The sequence below is a fragment of the Callionymus lyra genome, chromosome 10 (assembly GCF_982586985.1).
Source record: "Callionymus lyra chromosome 10, fCalLyr1.hap1.1, whole genome shotgun sequence".
Taxonomy (NCBI): Eukaryota; Metazoa; Chordata; class Actinopteri; order Syngnathiformes; family Callionymidae; genus Callionymus; species Callionymus lyra.
This window is the reverse complement of record NC_141827.1, coordinates 2811866-2836274: the sequence shown is the minus strand read 5'-3', so window position 1 is coordinate 2836274 and position 24409 is coordinate 2811866. Positions and strand designations below refer to the sequence as shown.

The 24409-nt window shown below is 38.0% G+C and overlaps 2 protein-coding genes across 5 annotated transcripts; both read right to left on the bottom strand.

Annotated features, from left to right (window-relative positions):
* Nucleotides 1-2386: 2386 nt before the first annotated feature.
* Nucleotides 2387-15564, bottom strand: mbd1b (methyl-CpG binding domain protein 1b). 3 transcript variants are annotated; one of them, XM_087801353.1, is made up of 17 exons: nt 15387-15564; nt 15005-15084; nt 14624-14924; nt 13905-14045; nt 12984-13116; nt 12653-12918; nt 12493-12575; nt 12386-12426; nt 11027-11167; nt 10860-10949; nt 9848-9946; nt 6091-6252; nt 5864-6028; nt 5750-5806; nt 5622-5690; nt 3609-3713; nt 2387-3008 (listed from the first exon to the last, which is right to left on the bottom strand). In XM_087801353.1, exons 3-17 carry the CDS (start codon nt 14905-14907, stop codon nt 2544-2546), a joined length of 2301 nt encoding a protein of 766 aa, XP_087657479.1. In that variant the 5' UTR covers nt 14908-14924; nt 15005-15084; nt 15387-15564; the 3' UTR covers nt 2387-2543. The 3 variants fall into 3 exon arrangements, with proteins under 3 accessions (XP_087657479.1, XP_087657480.1, XP_087657481.1); XM_087801354.1 differs by having other exon boundaries at nt 15005-15057; XM_087801355.1 differs by having other exon boundaries at nt 9848-9940; nt 15005-15564.
* A 538-nt stretch (nt 15565-16102) lies between these two features.
* On the bottom strand, nt 16103-21013 carry cxxc1b (CXXC finger protein 1b). 2 transcript variants are annotated; one of them, XM_087801276.1, is made up of 14 exons: nt 20886-21013; nt 20131-20246; nt 19955-20055; nt 19733-19878; nt 19393-19542; nt 19087-19233; nt 18917-19024; nt 18669-18847; nt 17578-17785; nt 17407-17517; nt 17297-17346; nt 17138-17234; nt 16931-17083; nt 16103-16385 (listed from the first exon to the last, which is right to left on the bottom strand). In XM_087801276.1, the coding sequence occupies exons 1-14, from the start codon at nt 20886-20888 to the stop codon at nt 16239-16241; spliced, it is 1716 nt and encodes a 571-aa protein (XP_087657402.1). In that variant the 5' UTR covers nt 20889-21013; the 3' UTR covers nt 16103-16238. The 2 variants fall into 2 exon arrangements, with proteins under 2 accessions (XP_087657402.1, XP_087657403.1); XM_087801277.1 differs by lacking the exons at nt 19733-19878; nt 19955-20055; nt 20131-20246; nt 20886-21013 and adding an exon at nt 19628-19715 and having other exon boundaries at nt 19393-19548.
* Nucleotides 21014-24409: the final 3396 nt, after the last annotated feature.

The window sequence follows — 24409 nt, the reverse complement described above, 5'->3', positions numbered from 1 at the left end:
TTTGGATCTGTGGGAGGAAACCTGAGTTCCTGGATGAGTTCGAACTGTTTACACTAAACATTTAAGGGTGTGAGACGCGGGTCGGGGGAGGGGAGGAGGTCGCCGAGGCGAAGGTCGTCGGGTCACTTTCACCTTTTGGCGATTCATGTCCAGCAACAGAGCTGCTCCTGTGTTTGTGACAGAAAACACACAACAGGCCAAGATGGCGACTGAACAAGACGTCTTTGTGTCCACAGGTTGTTGCCGTGACGACCGCAACCTTTAAATCTGTGTCGGCCATTTTGTCTTTGAACATTTGTCCATCGAACCCATGATTACTGTGAAGTTTTTTTAAATTTAACAGATTTGTTCTACTTTACTTTTGAGGCTGAAAATACAAATGTTTGTATGAAACACAAAAGTCAAGGAAACATTTTGAGACAAAAACACTAAAATGATTGTAAAAAAATTGAATTTCAATTTTCACTAAAGGATTTGGCGACAGTTACCATGACAATAACAAAGCTTGGTCTGAGACGCTCATTGTGTATTGACCCCCCCCCCTCACACACACACACACACACCCCCCCACACACACACACACACACACACACACACACACACACACACACACACTCACACACACCCCTGGACAAAGGACCGGCCGACGCCTCTCGGCCTCACAGGGTCATGAATTTACAGTGAGACCAGCATCACAAAGGGAAACCAAATGAAGTCTCAGCCGGGGTCAGATCCCGAGAGAGGGGGAGGAGCTTAAGGCCTCGGGTCCTGATGTGAAGGTCGTTGGTTTGAATGAATAAAAAGGTGAAACTATATTCATGGGCTAATGTTAGCTTAGCTGATGCTAAATGGCCGTTTCTATGGTAACCGCTTTTCTGTTGACTAACACTGGGGTCGACGACCTTTGCACCACAGACCAGTGGAATGTATTGTTTTCATGGTCGAGATAAAGATGAGACGGAACGAGATCATCCCTAAAAATAATTAAAAATAATAAAGAAATAAAGAAAAATAAACTATTTTTTTCCCCAAACTAAAACACTAGACAGTAATAAACAATAATAAATACAACAGTATAAATCATTTACAGTGTTATTTAGAAAATAACCATTATGTCAAACGTTCGTGTCCTTCAGTCGACCTTGAATACTTTAACATTTGAAGCCGATGAAGCGTTTATTCTCTGGACCTTCAGTCGTCAGATCTTCGAGCAGAAACGTTCATTCGCTCGTGGTCCACAGAAGATCTAGATCCACACAAACCATAGAAAACAACTTTATTCAACGACAGATGGAAGTTAAATCTTGACTCAAGATGTTATTTAACACCTTGAGACGCGACAGCATCTCAACAGCTGAAGGTTTTCCACGACACGCCTATGTTTGTGGTCCACGTGTTGCTGAGATCACTTCCACAGATGATGGTCCTCAGCCTCACAGCAGTTGTCGTCACAGCTGTGACTCCACGAGCGACTGGAGAGGTTGGAAGAAATCCTTGTGGCTTTCCATGATCCATAGGTGGCGCTCTCGGCTTGAGAGTGAAGGTTTGTGAGCACCACCTGGTGGCCTTGAGATGCAACAGCGTTGCATCATGAAACCTCATCACGGCTGAAGAACATCTCATTCGTTCAAAGCAAGACGAGTTCATTAAAAACACAAACTTTTATCTTGAATAGAATAGATTAATGTTTTAAATATTGCATAGAAAGAATGTATATAAAAGTATAAATATATATAATATATATTTATTTCTCTGGACCAGACGCATCAGACTCTGAGAACCATGGTCTTAAACACGCGGGTGTTTATTACTTTTGTGTTTATTTACTCTTATAATAACATGGACCTCATGACGTCTCTTGTGTTCCTCGATGATCTAGCAGAGCACTGAGACCATTCATACCTCTGCCAAGGAACTCATTTCATTTTCCCTGATTCAAGGTTGTTTTTTTCTCTCTGCAAACAACTACAGATTCAAACTCACATCTCAAGGGTGAAAAGTGTCAGTGTGTTGTATTGTAAATATTATACGTTTATATTTTACATATTTTTGTGTTATTTTTTGCTTGTGCACAGCAGCAGTTAACAGCCATACAAGTGAACGACAGTTCCTTCAAGATCTACTTGTTCCAGATTGAACTTGACGATCGAACTTGAAGACTGGAGAGGTTGGAAGAAATCCTTGTGGCTTTCCATGATCCATAGGTGGCGCTCTCGGCTTGAGAGTGAAGGTTTGTGAGCACCACCTGGTGGCCTTGAGATGCAACAGCGTTGCATCATGAAACCTCATCACGGCTGAAGAACATCTCATTCGTTCGAAACAAGACGAGTTCATTAAAAACTTTTATCTTGAATTAATCAAACGTTAAAAAATACAATGTATTGAGTTTCTGTTAAAATAAAGTTGTGTATTTATTGACAAACCCACACACACACCATCTGTGCAGGAAACATTACATGATCGTTGGCTCATGTCGAGGACGAACACACACAACACACCACGGTTGTGTTGTTGTGTCGCTTTGTTTGTGCGACGAAAGCGTCTCATTTGCACAGAAGTTTGCAGTTGGAGCAGATGCTGACGTTCCTCTTCACCAGGAAGAGACACGTCGCCGCTCGCTCCAGCGTCACCACCTGCCGGCCGGAGGTCGCGACCTTGGGCGGGAGTCCGTGGCAGACGGCGCAGCGCTCCAGCGCCCCCAGCAGGCGGAGGACCCGCGCCACGGTGGAGAGCGGCGCCGGGAAGTCGTCGTACAGCCAGTGGCTCGGCAGCAGCGGCTGCCGCTGGACGCTGACCTGGAAGCCGCAGCTCGGGTCGATCAGCACCGTGGTGTCGGCCATGCTGGAGCGCTTGGAGCACTGGATGAGTTGCAGCAGAGGACCGTCCACCATGATCACGTACCACAGAAGCGGAAGGTCGGCTTCTTGTAGCGACTTCAGGAGCTTCTCCAGCTGGTTCTCCTCGCCGACGCCGTTCGAGCGACTCGCCAAACTGAAGATGTGCGTGATCTGTTCGCGACAAAACATGAGGTCAGAGAGGTTTGGACTTCAAAAGCAGCTGGAAGATTGAACACGTCCGTTTCTGGCTCCCCCTACAGTCAGCACTGTGTTACTGCAGCGACTCAACATCTCCAGCCTCAGGTTCTGCTTTTACGTTTGATCAGAAAAACGAAAGAAAGACTCGTTTGTCTCTCGCTGGGAGATTTAAATCAAAGTCAGTGATAGTGAAGCAAATCTGTGATAAAATCAATGAATCAACACAGAAAACGCAAGAAAAAGTCATAGTTTCATTGTTTGATTGACGTCGATCAATAACCAAATTAAAACCCAGGACAAACTTGTCTGCGTCGGTGAAAAGACGTCGTTTTATATAAAACATTCAAAAGTAAAACTGCATGATGGGTAACACAAACATTAAAAAACACAGGTGGTACTAACACATGATAATTAAATAATAAAAAATAATAATGAGTTTTTTGTTTCACTTATTTGTTTATTATTTTCTCGACTCGTCAGAGTCACAGACTAATGTTAATCCTTATAAATGTTATGAAAGAATATAAACAAAAACTTTATCAACAAATCTTTCATTGACGACAACAAACCTACCGTTGGAAACTCCTCTTTGTCTTTAGCCTGCTTTTCTGAGAAAACTGACTTGGGATCGTCTTTGAGGTTCGAGAACTTCCCGTCGTCTCGTGGACGCGTCGGATCCTACGAGCGGAAAAAAACACTGTTTCCTAACGGCTCGTATATACTCAGTACTCACTCGTTTGCTCATGACACACGAAAACAAAACACATTCATGACAACGACAGACAAAGTATTTACAATAATGATCATATAATATACAAATATATTCATAAACTCTGACACATAAAAGTTAGTAACTGAGTTAAACGTTGATTAAGACTCACTTCATGTTCTCACGAAACAAAACACGCATCAACTCACAAACCAACAAGAACATTTTAATTCACTTGTAATTTAGCAACATGCTAAGCTAAACATTAGCATGTTGCTAAATTACAATGGTTTAATTACCAGGTTCTTCATGCACTATCGTCATAGTAACAGAAAACATTTATAGTACGTTTAGTTTTCATATTCTTCTTGAAACTGTATTTTAAGTATGTTTTGTACTTGATTTTAAAATGAAAATCTATAAATCGGTGAAACAACATCAGCTGAAGATGAAGAACTAAAGCTACGATTGAACCTGAAGCACACAAAGGACGTGTCAAAGTGTGTTATTGTGTTGGAAAGTTCAAGTTGAACTGAAAACCCTCGACATCTTCTCATTAAATCTACTTTCTTCTTGGTGCTTGGATCAGTTCTGTTGCAGCAGCGACTCGTGAGCAGAAGGTTTGTCGACACAAAGGAGATCGAATCCCTGACAGCGATATGATCGTCTGGAGGAGAGCGATGAGTTATTCATGGTAACCTGAACCGTCTCTAGTTCACGCTGATGAACAACATCTAGAAATATATCATCAGATATTTTACATCTTCTCAGGTCTCAAGACACGTTTATTTGAACTTTTTCTTCACTTTCTTGTTGCTGCTGTGTTTGTCTTACGTTTGATCTTTAAAAGAATAGATTTTAACTGTTTATTGTTTTTGATTTTTTTAGTTCTTAGTGACCCTGGAATAGACACATCTTTACTAATAATTACTAACTTATTTACCAGTTACAAGATCGCTCAAAATAATGTAACATTTAAAATGTAGAAACTATGTTTTTTTTAAGCATTTCATTACTTTTCTGAATAATTAAATTGAATCATTTCTATATTAAAATTATTAATAATAATAACAATAATCATTATTATTATGAAGTAAAGTAATAATAATAATAACAATAATAATTATTATTATTATGAAGTAATAATAATAACAATAATCATTATTATTGTTATTATGAAGTAATAATAATAATAACATAATCATTATTATTATGAAGTAATTATTATAATAACAACAATAATCATTATTATTATTATTATTATGAAGTAATAATAATAATAATGATTATTATTATTATTATTATGAAGTAATAACAATAATCATTTTATGAAGTAATAATCATAATAATAACAACAATAATCATTATTATTATGATTATTATGAAGTAATAATCATAATAATAATAATAAAAATAATCATTATTATTATTATGAAGTAATAATAATAATAATAACAATAATCATTATTATTGTTAATATTATTATGAAGTAAAATAATAATAATAATAATAACAATAATCATTATAATTGTTATTATGAAGTAATAACAATTATAATAATAATAACAATAATCATTATTATTATTATTATTATGAAGTAATAATAGTGGCACCATGATTGGATGAAGTTGGATCAAGTAGCTCGGTGCTGATAATGTCTGGTGCGTGTGTTATATTAAAATTTATGTGTAAAATGTTTGATTCTTAAAAATATAAAATTATAAAAAAATATTTCTTTGGATTCAAGCTTTCAATAAAGAATGAATTAAAATCATCAAAAAATTCAGTTCAATGTTCTGAAGCCACAGATAAACTTCAGAAAACAAAGGTTGGATGTCGTGGAATCAAACTCTACATCGAACGACGACATCACTCACGGTTTTCTTCTGGTTGAGTGAAAATATCTCATCGACTCCGTTCAACTCCTTGATTTCTGAATGATTCACCTGCGAAGAAAACAATGGTTTGACGTTTTCCTTCACGTGTTCAAGCGAACGTTTCAAACCTCCATCGACATCTTGCACTTCAGGTCGTTGCTCCCGGAGTCCAGCGTCCAGTAGTTCTGCACAGAAACATGTGTGAGCGGCGCACGAGTCGCGGCGTCTGGACGCCCACCGACCGCGGGAAAAGCCACGTTGTCGTCCTCGTTGTCCGACAGATCCGTGCTCTTGTTCTTCTTGGCGCTGGTTTTCCGACTGTAGGTGTAGTGCGGCCGCGGTCGCCCCGGCAACGACAGGTGTTCCACTCCACCTTCGACCTCCATCTCCGCAGGAAGCAGGTGCCGCTGTGGAGGAAACACAAACGCGCTCAGCGACGAGTGGACGCCGCGCGCCGTCTTCGTCGTACCATGGCCTGTCTCTGACACTGTCGCAGGCGACACTTCTGCCTCTTCTTGTTGCTGCCGCCAAACTTGGGTTTGTCGACACAGAAGTCGCACGAGCCACAGTCGCGTCTGCAGACGCAGGCTTTACATTCTCCGCAGGCGCGTCGCTTACGCTTCTTATGCCACTGAAACACAACACAACAACCCCTGGTGACACACAACAAGTGACTTTACTCCCGGGCAGCTAAAGTTACAATGAAATCCTGGGAGATCCCGTTGATGACTGAGGACGAGAGGATACAGTGAGTCCAGCAGCTTTGAGTCTTTTGATCCAACTGAGCCCCAAAGGCTGAACAGCTTAGTCAATTATTTGCTAGAAATCAAACAATGAGTGAAAACACTTTACAGCTAAATGTGGACAAAACTGAAACTCTGGTGATTGTTGATGATAAGATTCCAGGGTTGAGTCAGTATTTGAGTGACTTAGGTCAGTCTGTCAAACTGAGCCTGAGAAACCTGGGTGTTGTATTTGATAAAGACATGTCTCTTGTTCAACACTGAAGAAAACTGACCAGAAACTGTTTCCTTCAACTGAGAAAAATCTCTAAACTTAGGAAAATGTTGTCGGAACATGATCTGGATCTTATAATTCATGTGTTTGTTTCTTCTCGTCTGGACTATTGTAACAGTTTGTTTTCATGTCTTAACAAGAAGGATCTGCAGCCAGAATTCTGAGCCGCTCTAGTAGAAGAACTCACATTTCTCCTTAAAACTCTTCACTGGCTTCCAGTTTCTTTCAGGATCAACTTTAAAATTCTGGTTCTTACTTTCAGATCTATTCATGGTCAGGCTCCTCCTTACATCACTGATCTGATCCAGCCTTACACCCCAGCTCGGGCTCTGAGGTCTGTGGATCAGAATCTACTGATGGTTCCACGCACACGGTTCAGGACCAGAGGAGAGAAATCTTTTCAGGCTGTTGCTCCTAAGCTTTGGAACGATCTTCTCTCTCTTTGACTTGATGGATCTACTGACTCCTTTAAGAAACATCTTAAGACGTTTCTATTTGTTCAGGCTTTTCCTTGAATTTCTCGAACTCCTGTGTTGTTCTCAGTATTATCTTGATCTTTAAAGTATGTACTTTTTTGAGTATTGTTTTGATTGTCTAAGCCATTTGTGACCCTGGTCTGGAAAAGCGCTATATAAATAAATATTACTTACTTACTTACTTACTTTGAAGGCTGATGTTTGGACATATTTTGGTTTGAAAACAAATGAAAGTAGTTACGACTTCGTTAAGAGTCTTGTGGTCTGTAAATACTACAACACCAGAGTCAAGTACTGGACAATACTACACATATATACTTGTTACTACACCATCACAACACCAGAGTCAAGTACTGGACAATACTACACATATATACTTGTTACTACACTATCACAACACCAGAGTCAAGTACTGGACAATACTACACATATATACTCGTTACTACACTATCACAACACCAGAGTCAAGTACTGGACAATACTACACATATATACTCGTTACTACACTATCACAACACCAGAGTCAAGTACTGGACAATACTACACATATATACTTGTTACTACACCATCACAACACCAGAGTCAAGTACTGGACAATACTACACATATATACTCGTTACTACACTATCACAACACCAGAGTCAAGTACTGGACAATACTACACATATATATTTGTTACTACACTATCACAACACCAGAGTCAAGAACTCGACAATAATACACATATATACTTGTTACTACACTATCACACCAGAATCAAGTACTGGACAATACTACACATATATACTTGTTACTACACTATCACAACACCAGAGTCAAGTACTGGACAATACTACACATATATACTTGTTACTACACTATCACACCAGAATCAAGTACTGGACAATACTACACATATATACTTGTTACTACACTATCACAACACCAGAGTCAAGTACTGGACAATACTACACATATATACTTGTTACTACACTATCACAACACCAGAGTCAAGTACTGGACAATACTACACATATATACTTGTTGCTACACTATCACAACACCAGAGTCAAGTACTGGACAATACTACACATATATACTTGTTACTACACCATCACAACACCAGAGTCAAGTACTGGACAATACTACACATACATACTTGTTACTACACTATCACAACACCAGAGTCAAGTACTGGACAATACTACACATACATACTTGTTACTACACTATCACAACACCAGAGTCAAGTACTGGACAATACTACACATACATACTTGTTACTACACTATCACAACACCAGAGTCAAGTACTGGACAATACTACACATATATACTTGTTACTACACTATCACAACACCAGAGTCAAGTACTGGACAATACTACACATATATACTTGTTACTACACCATCACAACACCAGAGTCAAGTACTGGACAATACTACACATATATACTCGTTACTACACTATCACAACACCAGAGTCAAGTACTGGACAATACTACACATATATACTCGTTACTACACTATCACAACACCAGAGTCAAGTACTGGACAATACTACACATATATACTTGTTACTACACTATCACACCAGAATCAAGTACTGGACAATACTACACATATATACTTGTTACTACACTATCACAACACCAGAGTCAAGTACTGGACAATACTACACATATATACTTGTTACTACACTATCACACCAGAATCAAGTACTGGACAATACTACACATATATACTTGTTACTACACTATCACAACACCAGAGTCAAGTACTGGACAATACTACACATATATACTTGTTACTACACTATCACAACACCAGAGTCAAGTACTGGACAATACTACACATATATACTTGTTGCTACACTATCACAACACCAGAGTCAAGTACTGGACAATACTACACATATATACTCGTTACTACACCATCACAACACCAGAGTCAAGTACTGGACAATACTACACATATATACTCGTTACTACACTATCACAACACCAGAGTCAAGTACTGGACAATACTACACATATATACTCGTTACTACACTATCACAACACCAGAGTCAAGTACTGGACAATACTACACATATATACTTGTTACTACACTATCACAACACCAGAGTCAAGTACTGGACAATACTACACATATATACTTGTTACTACACTATCACAACACCAGAGTCCAGTACTGGACAATACTACACATATATACTTGTTACTACACTATCACAACACCAGAGTCAAGTACTCGACAATAATACACATATATACTTGTTACTACACTATCACAACACCAGAGTCAAGTACTGGACAATACTACACATATATCTATATATTGTATCTTTGTATCTACACACTCTTGATTAAACAAAATACTTTCTCTGAGCTTCAAGTTCAAGTTCAGATCAAACTGCACCAGATGACGATGCGTCTGATAAATTAAACGACCTCTTGGATGAAACAAATATCCTCTCGAGCAGGAAATGATGCTTCAGATCAAACATTTATAGAAATGACAGATGTTGAGAAAGAAATCTCAGGAAAATCCTGCTCAGAGTTAATCCAGATTAATCTCTTTAGCGTTTCATGAAAACATCTCAATCCAGAGGCAGAAGAAGAAAAGGTAGTTTGAGTGTTTATCTCTTCAGGATGAGCTCAAAGTTAGTTCCAATATGTTTTGAATGAATCATCATTTTCACATTTACTTCACTGATGTTGATCTTAAAAATTAAAAAAAGGATAAAAACTCACGTCGTCATCATCGTCGGTCGACAGGTCGTCGTCGTCGTCGTCCATGTTGACCGAAAGGTTTTCAGTGTCGCTGCCTTTCAGAGGCGACGTCGGCTGGTTCTTGGAAGACATTCGTGTCATTTTAACCTCAATGATCATCTTAAACTGGATGCAGATCAGTTACGACTTTGTGTTTCCATCGTAGGTGATAAGAAGAATCAGGTACAAGAAGAATCAAATAAAAAGGTTTTTAACTCATTTTGACCCACAAATGTTTGATCACTTAAACATGATGGACCAGCTGTAATCTGGATCCACATGATCTGGATTAGTAAATCCCAGGATTTAGCATCCTTGGATTAGATCTCCCTCGTTTAAGACCTCAATCTTCAAAACCAGAGCTGGAAATGTACAAAAGGTAGTGACGTCACGCGAGTGTGTATTTTCATTCATCTTGAGTCAAAACACATAATAACATGAACGTCTTCTATTTTTAAATGTATTTTACGACCACGGATCTGAACAACGACAAATAAAGCAACATGAACAAATGAATGGAGGATGTTTTCAACATGTTTTAACGTATTAAAGTCATTAAAATAAGGAATGTTTAGGGTTTGAAAATATGTTCACAGGTTGAATATACAGTGATGAAGGACAGAAATATTGAATACATTATTGTTGTTTGTTTATTTCATGGAGTCAAGATTATTATAACTTGCATAAATCCAGTTTATCTACTTCATCACTCAGTTTAAAACAAATCTAAATATTTAAAAAACTAATATAAACAAAATAACACATTGATTATTTGATCTATTTTTAAGTTTCCAACCATTCCTTCCTGAAATGTTCTTTTGGATCAGAATAATCCTGGTTTTAATAAAGTGATCCAGATTAAAACCACATGGATTCCAGAATACTCTCTACTTTGTGAACAACCTGTTTTCAACATTTGATGGCGTCAGATGACATTTGTCCTGTAGATCATTCATTTAAAGCTACAGACGCAGGACCTCACACTGGTCTCTACCTGGTCACTGACGTCCTCAAAGGCCTCCGTCGTCGCGGCGTCTTCCGTCGTCACGACGTCTTCCGTCTCCGTCTTCTTGACCCCGAGGTCCTGTGGAGACAGTTCACTCGCTCAGACACGACTCCACCAGAACGTATGGAAAATAGCAGCACAGCTCAACATCCTACTTTACGGATGGGACATGAACATCTGCGCTTCCTGCATATGCGCTTTCGGAGGTCTGTGCCTTGGAATCCATTCTTACAGTTTGCACACTGCCCACAGTTCAGTGTAGTGAGACATCCCATACACTGCCCACAGGGAATCCACTACAACGTGAGTCAAAGAAAGACAGTGTTGTTAAACGACTCGACCACACGAGTCAAACTCAATCACACGCCATCTTTCAACAGTAGAGGTCGCGAGCCAACAAACAGGAAGTCGGGGTCAGATCTTATCTCGTGCATTTTAATCTTTTATGAAACATGTACATCAGTTTGACTTGTATTAAAAGTCTCTATTACGTTAAAAACCCGCGACTGTTTATCTTCAACACTGGCTTCTCTATAGGTCGTGGTTTACATCATCTCAACGAGGGAAGAATAACGCTGTCAATCAATCACTGTCAGGACGAACATCTACTTTGAGCATCGGCCTCACAAAATGACTCGAGTTTCAAGACATGTGAACTAGATCCTTATAGTGTTAAATTAAACTTATAACTTATATTATATTTGTAGTTACGCACACAGATGTATTCAAGACAGAGTGATGTCAACGTCTCAATATTTGGTGTCTGATGTGTATTTAGTGACGGAGCTAAGATCACGGAAACAACAGGAGCGAAGAAGATAATTCATCTTTGTTTTAACGCTGCACTGAGAGAAGGATTTAAATCCAGAAAACGATTGACAGGTCGTGTTTATAGACGCTATAATACACAAGCGTGCTCAGCTGCTCGCGGTGGGCCGGAGTCGTAACATGTGTTAACATGAAAATAAGCTCCAACAGTTGGTGAAAGAGCGTCAAGTGTGTTTGGTGAAGGAACGATTGTTGCCGTCGCAGCTGGTGTAACACAAGCCTGGAGGTCAAGTGCCGTTACAGGAACGACACGCTTGCGACATCCATAACTTTAGCTCTCGTTTGTTCGTCATCGACGCCGTTCGAAAGCCTCTCAAATTAATAAAATAACTTTTTATATCTAAGACCACGGTTTTGTTACACACTATAAAATCTACATTATTGCATATTTCTCTGTGTCATTAAACACAGCAACACTAACCAACAATCTTAAGTTTAGAACAAATCATATAATGAATAAAAGAGTTAAAATCTTGTGTGAATTTATTTTAAAAGTTCTTCTTATTTCTGTCTGTTGTGCTTGTTTTGTTTGTTTTAACGCACAATGTTTTGTCCATTTTAATGCTGGGGATTCAGAAAACCATAGAAATGTATTTTTACTTCTTCATACACAAACATAGAGACTCTAATAAGTTAATCTTTTAGCTTCAAACTAAAAAAACAAGAAACAAAGTGAACAAAAATACCTTACGAAAGCGAATCATAGGATGTTCTTTAGTCTTTGACGCTGTCGACACAAAGACAACGTCAGTATTTAAGCGTTGGTTGAACACGAATCATTGGAAACACGAACCCCAGCACGAGGCGCAGCACGGCTTCTTTCTTTTCATGTCATACTGTGTTCCTGTGAAGGAGATTCCACATCTGGAGCATTCCCTGTTGGAAAACACAAATAATGACGATGATTAATATGTATCAAAAAAATAATCTTCACAGCTTGATTAGATTCTCACAGAATGCTCTCCTGACTTCCAGCTTCTCCATTGATGGCAGGAAGAGGAAAGTTTCTGGAAGCCGAAGGAAGAGGGAGCTTGATAAAGTCTCTGTTGGGTTCAGGTTTGATCTCAGGTTTCCTCTGTAATACGAGAAATGTCTGGTTTGGTTGAGAGTTTTTTGGCGTCAGGATGGGAGTGAGTCGGTGGACGGAGTCAGGAGTGTCGGCGCCGTCTCCTCTCTCGGACCAGCTCGACTCCGAAGACGAACTCGCCACCACTTTTTTCTAGAACACAAGAAGGTAAGAAAGTTGAGACGATGCTTCATCAGTCACACATCAAGACGATGAACCTTTGGCCTGCGTCGCTTTGGTGCTTGTCCGTCCAGGAAGACGCCGCTCTTGTAGTCGAACTGTGACATCTCAAGAATACCTTCCAGAACCGACACCAACTCCACTCGACTCCTCACACGGTCGCCCCGTGGGCTGCAAATGAGAGAACACACAAGTTACAAAAGTCATGAGGCCAATGTGAAGAACACAACATACAGCTACAAGCTCAAGGAACAGGAGAGAGTTTGGATGGAAAACTCAAGTGTGTGTTTTTATCACTTCTTAAATGAAAAGGCAAACAAGCAAAAAGTGTGCAAGAGTGCTGGAGACGATATTTGATTGCTGGTCACGCTCACATCTTCTGGGACTGTTCAAAAATACAGGAATTCTGAGGGAATGTCACATTAATAATGGAAAAGATATTAGGATAGAAAATTCCACTTGATGTGAGATTACTCATTTTGGGTTTATTGACAGACAATTTGTGGGTGAGATGTAAACCGATGTCAAATATTGTTGATTGCGGCAAAAAAATCTAAAACAAAAAATTGGTACAAAACTGAAGCAGCAAGAATTAAGCAATGGAGTCATGTTGTAAACGGAATCTGTGTAATGGAACAAATCACCTTCTCTCTTCGGTCGAGAACAAGATGCACAAAAGTGGAAGAAGTGGTTTTCTTATAAAGAAAGAGAGGATGCCATTAATACAAGATTGTAATGGTAAGTTTGGTCTATGAAAAGAATTGTTGTTCAAGATGTTTGGCCCAGAAGATGGACATTACAAATAACTCTATTTTTACTTTATTTCTGTTTGGGTTTTTTTTAGTTTTTTTTTATTGTTTTGGTTCTTTCCGTCTGTGTGAGTACGATTACGACTGCAAAATGTTAAATAAAGAGTAATACAAAAAAAAGTGTGCCTTAAAAGAGAAGAAATGATGTACCTTAAATAATAAACATCTTTCTGGCCAACGCTGGAACCTGAACGTCGAACAACTTCTTTGCGTTTCCATCCTTCTCCGAGCGCAGTCCAGTCCTCCCACCCTTCATCAGGATGTGACTTTCTTCCGCGCGGCAGATGAAAACTGAAGAAGGACGTTCATATAATCAGGGATCAAAATAAAGATCTAGATTAGATACGACAGGAGGATCTAAAAGAGCAACAAATATAAAAGATCTTGAGAGAATTGGCAAGAGACTGGATTAGCCGTTCCAGTAAAATCCGAGATATGAGGGCAAATGTTTTCAAAATACTTTTTTTTCAAGCCCACAAAAATGATTTGCTAAATACAGTAAATATGAATGTGTTTGTGATAATATCTGGAGTCTTAAGAGGAGAGAAGTTTTGCCTCTATTTTCGAGAAAATAAATACCAATGAAAATTACCTTTTCAAATGATTCGTAGGAATGTTTAACTGAGATTTTTTATTTAAAAGTACCATTAACTTCTCGTCTCCACTCATCCTCATAAGTTCAAACAGTAAATAATCTTTATAATCCAAGTTTTCTCGCTGCATCAGTTATTATGTTCATATTGATTTAAAATAAATCTCGGATGATGTCGACACCTGAACAGGAGTTATACGAGTAAACGAAGAAAAAAGAATAAATATATCAGTTTGTCTTTGAAACAGCAACAAGCACAAACTGAATTGAAACTTACTTTAGAACTCTTTTGAGCTTCTTCTCACTGGTCCCCACATTCACACTTATTTCACTTTCTCCTCCCAGACTTCCCTCCTCGTCGTCCTCCAGGGGTTCAAACCAGTCGACGGGGGGTTCGAAAGGTTTGAGCTCTTCTCTGTTGTCATGCGTGTAATCTAAGATGGGACCTTCCTCCACTTCCATCGCAACACTCTCCACTCCATCGCCTGTCTTCTCTGTTCTTGGACCAACATTGACTTCTGCAGGCTGGTCAGCAGGACTGTGGGGGTACACCACGTCCATGGGTGCAGCAGCTCACACTACACACAGTTTAAAGTGTGTTAAAAGACAACATTGATCTTGTTCTTGTTCACACATGACAACAGATATTCTCTCTCACCTGCTGAGGTTTGATGGGTCAGGTGTTCTGGCAGAAGCTGCCACTGTGTGATGCTAGCATGAGACAATATCACCAACACGCTTTAAAAACCAAAGGCGACATATTTTTGAGAAAAAAGTGACCAAATTAAAGGAAGAGGCGTTTACGTGTAAAATCGTTTAAACGACAGTTCTATAGAACGAGGGAGAAGGTTGACAACAGTGCTAGCTAATATTATTAGCAACATTAGCCGGTAGCGTCACGTTCATAACATATTATCTTAACTTTTCTTGTCGCCAAATTAATGTATTTATTTTTCAATGTTAATATGTTTAATGCAGCAACAGCGGCAACTTAAAAAAAATAACGAATAACAATAATAATAACAAAGAAACGCGGTTACCATATGTCACCAGCTGCGTTCCTCCATTGTTTCTATTAATAAACAAAGAAACTCCCCTGAATATCTGTCGTTAACCTTTGACACTAACAAACCTCAAATAGATTTTATATTTATAATCGGAGAAGCGACAGAAAAATGTTTACTTTGGAAGCTACTAGCTAGCCACGTCCGATGCTTACGGAAGCCGCGCGGGGACATAAAAAAGCGCGCACTGGAAATGCAGTCAAAATCCAACTTTTGATCCAAGTTCTGTTGCGAGAAAATGTGGAAAAAGTCAAGAAATGTATTCATTAAAACCGTTAATAACACTGTCCTTGTTATTAAAAACAATATTATTATTATTATAGAAACACAAACAACTTTATTATTGAAATAAATCAACATAATTTAGTTTGGACAAGTCAACAAATAGAAGAAAATAACATGACATTAGCCATTTAGCAAACATTTTAAATATATTAAATACGTTCTTAGATAATTTGACCTCCCTCACTACACTCGTCCTCTTTTTTACTCAAGTTCTTTTATTGTCAAATATGTATTAAGAGATTCCTCCTTCATCACAAATCTCACGGCTCGTCTTCATCTTTCTTTTTATCTTCCGTTTGTCTCTTCTTTACAAGCATTCTGGTTCCTACACTTCCACACATGATCTTTCCCTCTCAAATGAAAATGTCGTTTTAATAGAAGAACAAAATAGTCATCAGAAAATGTGATCGAGCTTCAAGAGTTTATTTTAGTATTTAAACAAAAAGACAGAAGATGTTTTCAAATCATGGCAGAAAAAGCACAATAATACAAAATGTGTTCTGTTGAGAGTTACATGTCGAGAATAAAAAAAATATTTCACTACTATCTATCCTTGTTGGTGCGAAGATCTGTGGTCACAGGGTCGTGCTGGATGGTCTGGTGCAGCATCAGAGCCAGAAGTCCGGCTCGGTTGGTCATCGCCGTCCGGACGTTTCTCTCTTGTTCGAAAAGTTCGTCCAACTTGTACCACTGAGGACGGGAAAGAAAGAGTCAACGAATCGAGTCGTATTTTAAAACAAACGCTGTTTGGGGGGAGTTCAATTCACCATTGCTGATAAGAGACAGTTTTTTCCAAAGGATTTAGAGACATTTTGTTTGGAAGAAGGTAAAAAGAAACCAAACCTTTGTAAAATCAAAAGTTACACAGAGGTTCCACTGCCTTGTAGTTACACCGTTCTGACACTAGGGGAGCCAGTGCTCCAGTGCAGAAGTAAACCATTCATTTATTGCATTTGTTCTCTTAACTCCACATACAGATTGCCTCCTTCCAGACCTGGACGCAAACCTGCAACCTTCTGCTCCGCAGTGAACCCTCAATATTATGTATCCTAACATGATTTTGAAGATTTTGAAGGACAAATGGAAGTGAATCGATGCAGTGCAGCTCTGGGGGTTGAACTCAAAACGTAACGTTTTGAAAATAAAACCAAGCGTCCACGACGAGTGCAGTTGAAAGTTTAAAAGGTTCAGATGTTGAACACGGATTTAAGGAAGCAGGTCATGTGACCACTCACCACTCTCACTCTCTCCAAGTCCACTTCTGCCCTTCGTAACTTCTCCCAGTTGTAATGTTTGTTGCACTTGCGTTTGGACACTCTGCAGTAGTCGCCCGTCAGCTCGAAGACATTCTTGACCAGAGGACATCCGCACACCTCGTCCACTGGGATCTGAGAAGACACGAGCGGATCAGACACGGACTCGGATGGACCTCGGGTTCTTACCTTCGGATCTCTGGAGTGCTCCGGACACAGGACCTGCAGCCTCTTGCAGTAGGTTTTGCTCTGAGGATTGTAGACGTCACAGAAGAGCCTCGTCGCTCTGAGACCAGAAGACAAGGGTCAGCAAAGCAGGTCAGTCTGATGATTTTTTATTCTGCTCACCCTTCTATTCTCGTGGGGTACATGGACCCGAAAGACGTCTGACTCTCGTACTGTCACGGACAAACGGTTATTATTCTTATGAAGATGCTGCACGGCGTCACAAACGTTACCTTGGCGTAACACCTCTCCATGTGTCTCAGAGCGACCTTGGGATTGACCGGGTGACTGCACGACACACAGAAGATCTGCAGCTCCGTGTCTTCGCCCTCGCCTTCATTCACCTGCCAACAGGAAGTGGAGATGAGGCGGCGCTAGACGAAGAGCCGGCGCTGACGACTCACCTCCTCGTCCTGCTGCACCGCCTGCTGCTTGGCTTTGGCGATGATTCCTTCGAGCTCGTGGAAGCGTCGCTCCATCTCGGTGAGTCTCAGGCGAGCGTTCTGCTGATCTCGGCGGATGCGCTCCAGCTGCTTCTTGCCGTGTTCCTCCGCTATGCACGGACTCTTCTGCCACTGCTGGATGCGCTGAGGGAGGATCTCGTAGATTCGACTTTGAAAATGAGAAGAAAACAAAAGTTTAATTTAATGAAACAAAGCATTAAGACGTTGTTTTAAGTCGTGTCATCTAAACATAACACATGTAGAAGAAATACACATCACACGCTACACGCTAAAGTCTGGAACATTGGACGCAGAACGTCTGCCTCGGTGCGTGTTTTTCTATCGCTTATTTTGAGTGTCATCGTATTTCATTTTTTAATTATGTACTAACACCACAAAATATTCCTGTTGTGTTTACAACACAATACACACTTCTGAAACAGATAAGGACACAACAAAAGAAACATTAGAAAAGCATTGCTGATATTACGCCAATTTTAAGTGATAGTTCGGCCAAAATGAACATTTCACTCATTTTCATGTCGGAAATGCATGTTCATACGACGGTAACGACCGGAGCTCACTTTTCTTTGTCCAGAGAGACGTTAAAAACATGCAACAAAGATCATTATTCATTAATGCATGGGTCGTGACTGTCATATGAACACATTTCTGTCTAAAACAGATCAAACATAGAAAAAGGTACGTATTATAAAAGGCACAGATCTATGTAAAAATACAAGTATATAAAAATGTATGCGTTTTGAAGTTTGTTTTGCATCAATGTTAACTAGTTTATGTTATTTTTCTTAGTATCGTGTCAAGTGAGGGTTTTTCTGCTTCAAGAGGCAAATGTTACAAAGAAAAAATGTCTTTAAAAAACACCTTTAAACTCTAATACTCAAACTCTGTAAACTATGTCAGACACATTGTTTGAGTGCATTATATGATAGAACATGTTATATTTCATATCGTGAGGCCACATCACAGCCTGGTTTACACGTTATATTCTAGATACACAGACACATTCCTGCGGAGTAAGAGTTTCTCACTTGGCTGCCAGTTTCATGCCACATTCCTCAGAGCAATATTTGGAGTTGGGTCTCGCTGCCTTCATACAACTCGGACCCAGACACTGATGCAGTCCTCCGTGATCCCGGGTCTCCCCTCTCTCACTGTGTCGGGTTCTGTCCTTGTGCTTCTGCTTCTGCTTGTGCCGTCGAGACTCCTTCTGAAGAGATCATGTGTTCAAACCTCGCTTTCTTAAAAATAGATATGTTTTAAAGAGTCGAGGACATACTTTCTTGTCAAACTTCTTTTCTCGTCTCTTGACATGCTTGACTTTCACCGCTTTCTTCCGCAGGACTGGACTGAAGGGCTGCTCGTCATCGTCGTCGCTGCCCCAGCCCTGGACACAACACCGTCGTTGAAACATGATGATGAAACGCAATCCAAACCAGTCCTTGCTACCATGTTGTCGTCGATTCCCGCTGCTTTGTATTGCTGGTAAAGATCTGCTTCACTGTCGTAGTCCTCCGAGTACCTCCGCCGCCTGTGGTACGAGTTCTCCCTCCTCTCTCGTAAAGAAAACTCTTCATCTTTCACTCGCAGCATTTTCTGTTCACAACAAGAGGCAACAAGTTGCACATTTCCTGAGCAAACGAGAGCAGACGCTCCAACGATTGGATTAAGAACAAAGAACAGAAGCGTCGCCGGCTCATCCCATCGTCACCAGCATTTAAAAGCATCAAATATACGGAGCTATAATGTACACACCCTCGCTCGCACTTCACACTGACGGAACCTGCACTTCTGTCTGATCTTGTTGGGCCCGCCGAACTTCTTCATGTCCTTGCAGAAGTCACACTGAGCACAGTCCTCGGTCCTCCTGCAGGGCTCGCACTCGCCGCACATGCGCACCGACCGCTTCACCTAAACAAATGATCGGAACATTAAAGTGATACATTATTGTTAAAGAAGCGGCGTGTTAGGAGAATAAAGGCGCACATACCAGCCAAGTATATTGAGTTGGCGGGTGATGACACATGGAAAACAGTCAGAAATGGATCATAGGAATGCAAACATGATCAAAGGTACATCTGTGAGTGAGACTCACCTTCGAGCCTCGTCGTCGGTCGCTCTTGTAGTCCGGAGTGCTCGGTGTGCTGTACTGTTTCTCCCCTCGGTCAGAGTCTTCGTCCTTGTTCCGGATTTTCTTTTCCTTTTCCTTTCTGTACTTTACTTCCAACAATGGATTTTTATCTGTGCAGGGAAAATAAAATCGAACAAGTCCACCACAAAAACAACAACAACAAGCGAGGAATGTGAGCGTTCCTACTTTTGCACCTCAGGCAGTACCACTCTCGGATCGCCTTCGCCATCTTCTCTGTGATGTTGATGCAGTGGCCATGAAACCACTCGTTGCAGTTGTCGCAGCCGCTGGAGCAAAAGAGACAAAATACAAGAGCTTTGGATGCGACTCTGAGGAGAAACATCTTGTCCTGATCGTCTTACATCATGAAGCAGTTGATGTCTGGTTTCCTGCAGATGCAGTAGAGAGGAGCGTTCTCTCCATCCATGCTGCTGGTCTCTGGCCCCGGAGCCAGTTCCCCCTCAGACATCTCGCTGTCCTGAAACAAAAGTAACCTTGGTTTATACATTTTAGTGTACAGGACCTGACAACAAACATTTATTATCTGAATGATCCAAGTGTTTCATCAATAAGACATTAAGGCATCATTGCAGTCTTTCTTCCAAAAAGGTCCTTAAATAAATCTTTAAAACATGTTGTTTCGTTTCTACAAACCAAACGATCCGCAACATACAAGTATATTTATTATACATTTACTTTTTGAAAAATGTTACGATTTAATTCAAGGTGCTCTACACAGGAACCCTCAATAAAATTTTGTAGGACAAAATTAAGAGGAACTTTCTTTTTATGACGATTATTTATTGCCATTTTTTATCTAAAATTACTTTCAACACAAACATGAAAAACATGTTTGTTTACACTCAGTGCTAAGCTAACTTAGCATCAAACACGAAACACCTTAATGTCAATAAAAATCGTCCCAGTTTTTACATTTTTTGTACAAAAAACTTAATAGAAATTAATATATTTTTTTACTTTAGTTTCTCAAACACAATCGGATTAAACACGTTTATCGTAGACGTTGATGACGTAAAGGCCGCAAATTCTATTGAATGATGCGACGTCTCGTCTGATCAACCTGTGCTTCTACGAAAGCAAAACCCAACATACTCACCATTTTTACTCGTTTGCTATAGTCTCGGACGATTCTTAGGAGCTCCTGACGTCGAGATAAACAGGTAAATAATCCACACTGGTCGCTACACCACCGAGCCTCAGCTAGCGGACATCGGACACGTTCGGCAGAACTCGTCTTTCTTCGTCAACTCGAAACACCGCCCTCTAGTGTTGAGTTTGTATAAATGAAGCGGATATTGTTAGTTAAAATTGGGTTCTTTAAACATATTTTATTCTATTACCTTGGTGAGTAGAACGAACATTCACGGCGAATAAAATATCAAAGTAATATTTAACTAACCATACTGAAAAAAACAAATATCAATTTATCAAAACAGATTTTTTTTCTTCCAATTTTTCGCTGTTTGTTTGTTTGTGCAGACAACAAACTATCAACACCTCACATCCGGGTTCTTCCCTTCGATCGCTATCAAGCTCGGTCATCCTGTTGCATCACAGACACTCCAGCAGAAGCTCGACTCCGAGTCTCTAAAGTACGAACCAACATCTTTAGTCAAACTTTCAAAGTTTACTGAAGTTTATCAAACTGTGTATTATTCTACTCTACCTTACATTTTATTTATTTATCAAACTGTGTATTATTCTACTCTACCTTACATTTTATTTATTTATCAAACTGTGTATTATTCTACTCTACCTTACATTTTATTTATTTATCAAACTGTGTATTATTCTACTCTACCTTTCATCTTATTTATTTATCAAACTGTGTATTATTCTACTCTACCTTACATCTTATTTATTTATCAAACTGTGTATTATTCTACTCTACCTTACATCTTATTTATTTATCAAACTGTGTATTATTCTACTCTACCTTACATCTTATTTATTTATCAAACTGTGTATTATTCTACTCTACCTTTCATCTTATTTATTTATCAAACTGTGTATTATTCTACTCTACCTTTCATCTTATTTATTTATCAAACTGTGTATTATTCTACTCTACCTTACATCTTATTTATTTATCAAACTGTGTATTATTCTACTCTACCTTACATCTTATTTATTTATCAAACTGTGTATTATTCTACTCTACCTTACATTTTATTTATTTATCAAACTGTGTATTATTCTACTCTACCTTACATCTTATTTATTTATCAAACTGTGTATTATTCTACTCTACCTTACATCTTATTTATTTATCAAACTGTGTATTATTCTACTCTACCTTACATCTTATTTATTTATCAAACTGTGTATTATTCTACTCTACCTTATATCTTATTTATTTATCAAACTGTGTATTATTCTACTCTACCTTACATCTTATTTATTTATCAAACTGTGTATTATTCTACTCTACCTTACATCTTATTTATTTATCAAACTGTGTATTATTCTACTCTACCTTACATCTTATTTATTTATCAAACTGTGTATTATTCTACTCTACCTTACATCTTATTTATTTATCAAACTGTGTATTATTCTACTCCACCTTACATTTTATTTATTTATCAAACTGTGTATTATTCTACTCTACCTTACATCTTATTTATTTATCAAACTGTGTATTATTCTACTCTACCTTACATCTTATTTATTTATCAAACTGTGTATTATTCTACTCCACCTTACATTTTATTTATTTATCAAACTGTGTATTATTCTACTCTACCTTATATCTTATTTATTTATCAAACTGTGTATTATTCTACTCTACCTTATATCTTATTTATTTATCAAACTGTGTATTATTCTACTCTACCTTACATCTTATTTATTTATCAAACTGTGTATTATTCTACTCTACCTTACATCTTATTTATTTATCAAACTGTGTATTATTCTACTCCACCTTACATTTTATTTATTTATCAAACTGTGTATTATTCTACTCTACCTTATATCTTATTTATTTATCAAACTGTGTATTATTCTACTCTACCTTATATCTTATTTATTTATCAAACTGTGTATTATTCTACTCTACCTTACATCTTATTTATTTATCAAACTGTGTATTATTCTACTCTACCTTACATCTTATTTATTTATCAAACTGTGTATTATTCTACTCCACCTTACATTTTATTTATTTATCAAACTGTGTATTATTCTACTCTACCTTACATCTTATTTATTTATCAAACTGTGTATTATTCTACTCTACCTTTCATCTTATTTATTTATCAAACTGTGTATTATTCTACTCTACCTTACATTTTATTTATTTATCAAACTGTGTATTATTCTACTCTACCTTACATTTTATTTATTTATCAAACTGTGTATTATTCTACTCTACCTTTCATCTTATTTATTTATCAAACTGTGTATTATTCTACTCTACCTTACATCTTATTTATTTATCAAACTGTGTATTATTCTACTCTACCTTATATCTTATTTATTTATCAAACTGTGTATTATTCTACTCTACCTTATATCTTATTTATTTATCAAACTGTGTATTATTCTACTCTACCTTACATCTTATTTATTTATCAAACTGTGTATTATTCTACTCTACCTTTCATCTTATTTATTTATCAAACTGTGTATTATTCTACTCTACCTTTCATCTTATTTATTTATCAAACTGTGTATTATTCTACTCTACCTTACATCTTATTTATTTATCAAACTGTGTATTATTCTACTCTACCTTTCATCTTATTTATTTATCAAACTGTGTATTATTCTACTCTACCTTTCATCTTATTTATTTATCAAACTGTGTATTATTCTACTCTACCTTACATCTTATTTATTTATCAAACTGTGTATTATTCTACTCTACCTTATATCTTATTTATTTATCAAACTGTGTATTATTCTACTCTACCTTTCATCTTATTTATTTATCAAACTGTGTATTATTCTACTCTACCTTACATCTTATTTATTTATCAAACTGTGTATTATTCTACTCTACCTTTCATCTTATTTATTTATCAAACTGTGTATTATTCTACTCTACCTTTCATCTTATTTATTTATCAAACTGTGTATTATTCTACTCTACCTTATATCTTATTTATTTATCAAACTGTGTATTATTCTACTCTACCTTACATCTTATTTATTTATCAAACTGTGTATTATTCTACTCTACCTTTCATCTTATTTATTTATCAAACTGTGTATTATTCTACTCTACCTTTCATCTTATTTATTTATCAAACTGTGTATTATTCTACTCTACCTTACATCTTATTTATTTATCAAACTGTGTATTATTCTACTCTACCTTACATCTTATTTATTTATCAAACTGTGTATTATTCTACTCTACCTTACATCTTATTTATTTATCAAACTGTGTATTATTCTACTCTACCTTTCATCTTATTTATTTATCAAACTGTGTATTATTCTACTCTACCTTACATCTTATTTATTTATCAAACTGTGTATTATTCTACTCTACCTTTCATCTTATTTATTTATCAAACTGTGTATTATTCTACTCTACCTTACATCTTATTTATTTATCAAACTGTGTATTATTCTACTCTACCTTTCATCTTATTTATTTATCAAACTGTG